This window comes from Anopheles darlingi, chromosome 3 (genome assembly GCF_943734745.1).
Source record: "Anopheles darlingi chromosome 3, idAnoDarlMG_H_01, whole genome shotgun sequence".
Taxonomy (NCBI): Eukaryota; Metazoa; Arthropoda; class Insecta; order Diptera; family Culicidae; genus Anopheles; species Anopheles darlingi.
Window position 1 is genome coordinate 28,043,439 of NC_064875.1, and position 7,500 is coordinate 28,050,938.

A 7,500-nucleotide genomic window follows, 5' to 3' on the forward strand; every position below is an offset into this window, starting at 1 on the left:
GTTTTCAGTTCCCCATCCGGATTGAGGTTTGCACAAAGTTTAAATCTATTTTGCAATAATTTTCCGCAGTCGCAACGGAAGCAGCCGGTAGTGGTGTTTCGCGGAAATAATGCTGGAACATCGAATGGGAGATCAGTGCTTACTTCGACGGTACGTAAGCCGATAAAAGCCTTCACGTTTTCGATTGCAGATCCCTCCACTAAGAACAGCGATGATCGTCCGCAATTTCAATCGCTTACAATTGCCACGGCGGAAGAGCTCTTCGATGGCATTAGTCCGATCGAGACAGACTCACCAGCACCAGCGACCGCAGCTGGTGGTCTCACCAGGTCGCCAAGGACGAAGGGGCCGGGTGCAAAACATCCCAAGGAGGAGAGTTTCTGGGAACCGCAACCAACGGCTTTTATCTCGTCATCGGATGTTGCCAGAGTTACCGATCCCACTCAGCCACCAAGGACGAAGGGGCCGGGTGCAAAACATTCCAAGGAGGAGAGTTTATGGGAACCGCAACCAACGGCTTTTATCTCGTCATCGGATGTTATTGGTGTGGGTGCCGACAATGTAGAGCGGGCTAAACGGTCTGAAAAGTCTAGTCCAAGTGTGGTGTGCTTAGGCAGCTTCGACAAACCAAATAATCTGTCCCCGTTGAATAACGAGGAGCTGGCCAGCGGAAAATTGGCCGAAGGTGGCACACCGAAACGAGCAGTTTCGCTGAACGAATCCTTCACCGTAAGCGATGGCATTGCAGATGATGATGTTTTTTGCACTGAAATCTCCTCACCAAAGGATCCTGCATTTGGTTGTCGGCCAACAATCGAAACGATTGACGAGACGATAGCGACGTTTCCAATTGAGGAGAATGAAGTAGTAGCACAAATGCAGAAACGATGTTCGCTCGTATTCACTGAGCAAAGCAATGTCCCGCCGGCAGAACCAAGTGTGGCTGGTGAAAGCTCTGATGCATCGTTCAGCAGCAGGCGCCGTTCTTCTACCAAGCGCCGATCATCGCTTTGCCCGGTAACCGAGCAGCAGAACGTCCAGATTCCGGGAGAGGTTCGATCAAAGACCGATTTCTACAAAGACAAGGTACAGTGCGAGCTGGCGCGCCTTCAGGGGCTCTGTGATCAGTATAAACCCTATCTGGACTCGGACACACTGAACGAACACTGCCGGGGGTTGTTGTTGGCAGCGCAGGGTCAAACCAACATACTGATCAACAAGAAGCTGACCAAGTTCCAAGAGCTCATCGGGCACTACGAAAGCAACTGGACCGATCGCAAGGTGCGCAAAGATGATTTAGATGGATTCTGGCAGATGGTTGCGCTTGATTTGGAGAATCTTGATCAACGGTTTGAAGAGTTACGCAAACTACGGGCTAACGATTGGCAACCGATCGTCCAGGAAGCAGCATCAGATGATGCACCAGCTAAAACGAAAAAGCTTCAAGCCGGTGCTGGTATCCGCAAACGTGAGAAGAAGGCAGCAGCCAACGGAACAACGGGAAAATCCTCTTCTGTGGTCGCTGAACTGATCCGCAAAGCTCGGCTGGAGCAAAAGAAAAAGAAGCTAACGGATCTTGGAGAATTGACCGAAACGGTGACACTGGTGACGACGCCGGTTAAACGATCGCAACGCATCGCAGAAACTCCTAAGCGCAACAGTCTGGCAAGACGATCCAGCATATGCATGGTTTGCACACCAACGGCAGCAGATGCACGAAAGCACGACCGCTCCTCCAATAAGTGTGGCACCATACTTCCAGAGGTGAGAATAGCTGGATTACAATCAGGAAATAGGTTATTGTTCTATATTAGAAGTTAATTTTTATTTTTACATTCAACTGACAGACCGACAATGAAGATGCAGACAACGCCGGGTCTTGCTTGAAAGCGACTTCTTCAAATCGTTCCAGCCGCACGAAGAGCGTGCTATTCATGGACGCTTGTCTCGAGACTCCTCAATCACGCCGCCGACAGAGCACCCGGCGAATCGTGGACACCCCGAAACCAGCTAAAGATCTGCAGGATGAGCATGATCCAGCATCGAGCTCACCAGCAGCGCCAAAGCAGGGATCACAACAGGGAAAAAGACGAAAGTCGATTGTTTGTTTCACGGAGCAGAACGATGAACCACCAACAATGCCTAGTAAATCCAATTTACGTCTGGAGGAAGCCGACCTTCTCGCTTTGCTTAACAACAGCTCGATGACCAAGTCTCTGCGAAAAGCAACCAAGACGAATAGCGCGACAAAAGTGCTGCAGATGCCAGAAGAGGTCCGATCGAAGGCCGATTTCTACAAAGACAAGGTACAGTGCGAGCTGGCGCGCCTTCAGGCGCTCTGTGATCAGTATAAACCCTATCTGGACTCGGACACACTGAACGAACACTGCCGGGGGTTGTTGTTGGCAGCGCAGGGTCAAACCAACATACTGATCAACAAGAAGCTGACCAAGTTCCAAGAGCTCATCGGGCACTACGAAAGCAACTGGACCGATCGTAAGGTGCGCAAAGATGATTTAGATGGATTCTGGCAGATGGTTGCGCTTGATTTGGAGAATCTTGATCAACGGTTTGAAGAGTTGCGCAATCTACGCGCTAACGATTGGCAACCGATCGTCCAGGAAGCAGCATTAGATGATGCACCAGCTAAAACGAAAAAGCTTCAACCCGGTGCTGGTATCCGCAAACGTGAGAAGAAGGCAGCAGCCAACGGAACAACGGGAAAATCCTCTTCTGCGGTAGCTGAACTAATCCGCAAAGCTCGTCTGGAGCAAAAGCAAAAGAAGCTAACGGATCTAGGAGAGTTGGCCGAAACGGTGACACTGGTGACGTCGCCGGTGAAGCGATCGCAACGCATCGCAGAAACTGGTGGATTGAAGCAGCGAGCGACTGTGTGCTTCGGGCTAACCCCAGCCATTGTGAGCCCTACAACGAAAGACACACGCCGTACAATTTTCCCCGGGGTGAGTACAGTCAGTGTGCAGAACATGCGAGAATCTATTCCGATATTCATTTGATCGAAACGTCTCTTTTTTCGTTCCTAGATCAACCGTCGCAGCAGAGACAATCTGAAATCCATCCTCAAGACGCCGAAAGACGCCGAAGGGCAGAGTGGGCCCAAAAGTGTTCTCTTCTTGGATAATGCTCTGCAAACACCGCAAGCGTGCGATACCGGTGCACCGCGGACACGCCAATTTCCCGTCACACCGAAGCTACGGCTCAAGTTTAACGATCAGCTCGAGCTGGAGCATATCGATCGGTTGGATTCGCGGACACCTTCCCGGTTGGAGGACGAACTACGCAAACGTTTGCGACAATCGTTACTCTCTAATTCCGCTTCGACTGGCGAGTCGGTTGAGTCGGACAAGACGGACGCCACGGACCGGGGTACGGGTACTCCGACTGCTAAGCGTTCTAGCAAACGCAAAAGCCGCCGAATTTCGCGGACACTAGCCGCCATCTTCGACGGTGCCAATGATGTTGGTAAGGAATCTCACTTTTCGTTCGGTTTTTCTGCCGACGAAGCAATAACCGAGTCTCCTTTTCTTTTACGCACTTTCTTCTTCACTACAGTCGAGCAATCTCCGGCACCGGTGCGACCTATGACTAGATCCAGTGCGAACACCCCACGCCGGAATGCATCGTAGAGTGTGGTACTACACGCGTTTGTTCTTACTCTTTACTTTGTTTGTTTCTTTTTTTTAACTCGTTTGACTGTACAGTTTTATTTTACCATCGTCACCGCATTTGTACAACATCCTCGGGACGCATCGTCCTCAAACTTACGACAATAAATACACTCTACTTATACAACGCCGCGGATTAGTTTTTGCCCAGCTGCTGTTCGCTGGTCGTGCTTTGGGGAACGGTCTCTGCCTCATCCTGTGCGGCGGCAAACGCTTCGCGATCGTATATCACCTTGACGATGAGGGAGCAGCTCGGACAGGTCGCTACCTCTTCGCCGGCCATCAGCTCCTCGCGGCTCACCTGGAACCGGTCACCGCACGGACAGGGATAGTAGTACATCTCGTCCTCCTCGTCGTATTCGAAATCCTCGATTTCGACCTCATCGTGGTACACACTCATCTCGCTGCTGGCGCACTGCGGGCAAGTTCGTCATGATCCACTGGCAGGCTGCACTAGATTTTCCGGCTGCACTTGGCCCGCACTTCCTCCTTACCGCTAGTAATTCCTCTCCTCCTCTTTTTACTTAAAGCAAACTTATTTTTACTTAAAACAAACGAGCGCGGTCCACGCGGTTCGCGGCTGTCAAACGGTTTGTTGTGTGCGTTGTGTTATGGTGCGTTACCCTGCGTTACTCGCAGTAGCTGTGGCGCAAATTTTGAATGGCATGGCTAAAAACTGGTGAAGCGTGGGTGAATCACGATTTGAACTCATCACGTACTACGGCCCGCGGGGAGGAGAAAAACCGTTCCCCGTTGGAGCCTCCACCAGACTGTAGCTATAGCGTTTGAGTCACTCGCGCCTTATCTCAGGCTCGATAAGATCGAACGTATAGCAGAGAGGGTAAATAGCGAACAGTTTGATTCCATTATCAGTTGCTCCGCGGTAAAGGAAGGCTACAGCAACCAGGTGGCTGCTATTAGTACGGCGCATAACAGTTTTCGACAAATATTCTCCCGTATAAAGTGTGCATTTGTGACTCGGAATCCGGTTGATTGAACAGAAACTAACGTGCGACACACGAAATATGGCTACAATTCCGGTTTACTCTCCCGTAAGAACCTCACCTCTGGACACTCTCTGTTTTCGATCTCTGAGCTAGCGGATGACTCATACCGAAATCGCTTGGTTCCTTCCGTTTTTTTATGTATTCTGTTCCAGGTCATTCCGTTTCTGGGGCTTATTCCCGGGGGACTACAGCCGGGCCGGATGATTCGTATCAAGGGCATCATTCAAAATCACGGCGAGCGGTTAGTAATGGACGCCCTCCACCCTCTAGAACCATACTAAACATCGTTTTCTTCCGGTTGCTCCATTTCCTCCATCAGCTGCCAGATTCATCTGCAAACCGGTGCCGCACTGAACCCGCGGGATGACTGTCCGCTGCACATCAGTATCCGGCCGCATGAGTTCGTGATCGGGCGTAATTCGATCCAACGGCAGGTGATCGGTGCCGAGGAGCGTCACGGTGGCTGTCCGGTCCGGGTAGGCGAAAGTTTCGATCTGCTCATTCTGGCCGAAGCGACCCAGTACAAGCTGGCCATCAATGGGGTACACTTCTGTACCTTCAGTCACCGGTTGCCGTTGTACAACGTGAAGTTCATCTCGGTCAGTGGTGGCTGTGTCATTTATTCGATTCAATCGGAAGCCGACTCTGCGATCGGTTCGCTTCCATCTAATCCGTATCCACCGATTGGTAGGTAGTCTCGGGTAGTAGCCAGCAGCCAGCCAGAGTCCCCGTCACCCGGTCTCGGGCGTGCTATCTTATCATTTTCAGCCGCTGAAGTAGGGGATTTGTCGATGACGATGTGTTCATTTCCGATGTTCGTTTCTTTCTTCTCTAGTGCACCCGCCAGCGGCACCGTATGCGCCACCATCGCTGGGTTTCGTACCGCAGGCCCCGTTGCCTCCGCCGCCGCCCTACACACCCACTCCAACGTATCCGCCGATTGTCGGTGGCGGTGGTGGTCACTATCCAGGTAAAATCAGGCGGAAACTCTTCATGAAGCTCTTCTAATGGGTTTGCCCTGCCCGCACTCTCCGTCCGCTCCTTACAGGACAGGGATGGCCACCAGCCTCTGTACCACCACCACCGCCACCACAGCCAGCCTATCCGCATCCAGTCTACCCAACGCCACCATCGCACCACCCACCGGCCGTGCCCTTCTCGGTACTGTTCAAGGAGGAACTGCAGGCGAAGATAGAGCAAATGTAAAGACACACCCTCCACTCTGCCTGACTGCACCACTACCTCACTTGCATAGCGATTGTGTTGTGTAGTACATGCTGCGCTATAATGGCTTTCGGTAAAGCATATTGTGATGTTGCACGGGCATGCGAACCGGCCTCGCTGCTCCTGTACCGATATGAGGGTTTGCTTTTATGTGTCCCGTCTGTCTGCCTGTTGGTTCTGTTCTATGTTTCGTTTTAAATTATCATTTAATTATGCTTTTTATGTATGGTTTTCGTCTTGATCTTTTTCCGTATGAAATATGCTAGAACGAAGGTGCTGGTCCGTCGGCGAATCCTGGGAAAAAGGTGAACAAAGTCAACAAAACCTTATTCTCGAAAACGCAGCATTTTTTCCAAAATGGGTTCCATGAAAAATGATCGAGTCAGGAGCGAAAATCATTTCCGGTTCCAGGGTTTCACCAGGTGCTTATCCTATGTGTGCTTCCAATTATCTATACCATCCCTGTCCCGTAATAGGGTATCGTACTCATTTACATCAGGCTATGCGGTTGTACCTTAAGGTACTAAGGTATTTGTTACCCCGCAAGAACAGCTCCAACGATTGCTGTTGTATTGTCTGTATGTTGTACTTAGTCAGCACTTTTTGTGTGCTTTGCTCTATTTTCTGTTTGAGGAAGATTTCATAACCAGCCAAATACGCTAATATCGCTTTCCGCTTATGTGCTTATACTTTTCCAGAAAAGGAAAACCAAGAAATTATTAAAATATGGAGCCTCGGCTGGAGCTATTGGACTTGGAGGCTACGTTGCAACGAGAGCTTTCCGTCACAAGCGCAACAGTAGTAGTAGCAGCAGTAGCAGCAGCAGTAGTGACAGTGATTAATTATTCGTACTATTTCATGCAATACACGTAGATCAATATTTCGGTCACCCTATGTTTGAAAAATGATTGTGCTTGATATATGCATGCTTCCAGCTTATCGACTGATGATAATTAAATTTTATTTAAAGTACGTTAATGACGAATGACTTTCATTTTTGTTTCTGAAAATGTGTTCCAATCACAATATATGCCGGCGGCATTTCCTCATTCGCCGCTGATCCGGGGGGTTCGATCCGGAAAATACCACGATTGTTGTGCGAAAACATTTTTCCAGCATTCGCAAAGCGATTTGGCTAAAGTTGATTAACATCGCAGTGTCACACGATGGCAACGGAATGCGGCTTAACATTTGACCAGATTCGATGCACTCTCTGTAGCGCAATCGTGGATCGTCTCGTTCCACTACGTTGGCTAGGATGTGTTTCAATGAAAGTGATGACTGATGGGTGAGGTGACAGAGCGGTAGGAAATAAATAGCTTTAACTTGACGATGCCGTTACGCAAGCTGACCATACGGCGAGGTGGCGAGCTTTGTTTCCGCGATTACTCTGAGCTACAGCAGCGTGTCACACGATACCCAAGCCGAGCGAATAGAGCTCTGTTCATCGTATAATGCGTAGGAGGGGTTTGATGTTCAGTGCAGCGGCGCAGCGGGTACCTTATTTTTCCAGATTCAGTGCATTGATGAATTCTTCTAGTTTTTCCTGGATTTGCCGCACGCGAACTGAAACACAGAAATAA

The 7,500-nt window shown here is 50.0% G+C and overlaps 4 protein-coding genes across 9 annotated transcripts in view; 2 read left to right on the forward strand and 2 right to left on the reverse strand.

The window, feature by feature from the left end:
* LOC125955380 (uncharacterized) overlaps positions 1-3,701 on the forward strand; it is a 4,480-nt gene extending 779 nt beyond the window's left edge. Inside the window, exons 2-5 of the mRNA XM_049686514.1 lie at positions 70-1,764; positions 1,848-2,963; positions 3,045-3,483; positions 3,574-3,701. Of these exons, the coding sequence (XP_049542471.1) occupies positions 70-1,764; positions 1,848-2,963; positions 3,045-3,483; positions 3,574-3,647 (3,324 nt within the window). The 3' untranslated portion in view covers positions 3,648-3,701. The remainder of the gene's footprint in view (positions 1-69; positions 1,765-1,847; positions 2,964-3,044; positions 3,484-3,573) is intronic.
* Positions 3,690-4,232, reverse strand: LOC125954220 (DPH3 homolog). The gene has a single exon (XM_049684329.1). The coding sequence runs from the start codon at positions 4,084-4,086 to the stop codon at positions 3,823-3,825; it is 264 nt and encodes an 87-aa protein (XP_049540286.1). The 5' UTR covers positions 4,087-4,232; the 3' UTR covers positions 3,690-3,822.
* A 320-nt stretch (positions 4,233-4,552) lies between these two features.
* LOC125954216 (galectin-9-like) lies at positions 4,553-6,889 on the forward strand. 5 transcript variants are annotated; one of them, XM_049684323.1, is made up of 7 exons: positions 4,553-4,738; positions 4,846-4,934; positions 5,013-5,380; positions 5,529-5,663; positions 5,742-5,854; positions 6,184-6,339; positions 6,616-6,753. In XM_049684323.1, exons 1-6 carry the CDS (start codon positions 4,712-4,714, stop codon positions 6,292-6,294), a joined length of 843 nt encoding a protein of 280 aa, XP_049540280.1. In that variant the 5' UTR covers positions 4,553-4,711; the 3' UTR covers positions 6,295-6,339; positions 6,616-6,753. The 5 variants fall into 5 exon arrangements, 3 of the variants coding, with proteins under 3 accessions (XP_049540280.1, XP_049540278.1, XP_049540281.1); XM_049684321.1 differs by lacking the exon at positions 6,184-6,339 and having other exon boundaries at positions 6,616-6,889; XR_007469023.1 differs by lacking the exon at positions 6,184-6,339 and having other exon boundaries at positions 4,555-4,738; positions 5,742-5,990; positions 6,616-6,752.
* LOC125954211 (dynamin-like 120 kDa protein, mitochondrial) overlaps positions 6,837-7,500 on the reverse strand; it is a 4,921-nt gene continuing 4,257 nt past the window's right edge. For both annotated transcript variants that reach the window (XM_049684312.1, XM_049684311.1), the window contains one exon: positions 6,837-7,483. In XM_049684312.1, coding sequence (XP_049540269.1) covers positions 7,419-7,483 — 65 coding nt within the window. In that variant the 3' untranslated portion in view covers positions 6,837-7,418. The remainder of the gene's footprint in view (positions 7,484-7,500) is intronic.

Excerpts from the sequence above, each read along its gene's own strand:
- LOC125954220 (XM_049684329.1), bottom strand. The coding sequence starts at position 4,086 with ATGAGTGTGTACCACGATGAGGTCGAAATCGAGGATTTCGAATACGAC.
- LOC125954216 (XM_049684321.1), top strand. The coding sequence starts at position 4,712 with ATGGCTACAATTCCGGTTTACTCTCCC. Across the intron at positions 4,739-4,845 it reads CAATTCCGGTTTACTCTCCC|GTCATTCCGTTTCTGGGGCT; the intron begins GTAAGAACCTCA and ends ATTCTGTTCCAG. Across the intron at positions 5,381-5,528 it reads TAATCCGTATCCACCGATTG|TGCACCCGCCAGCGGCACCG; the intron begins GTAGGTAGTCTC and ends TTTCTTCTCTAG.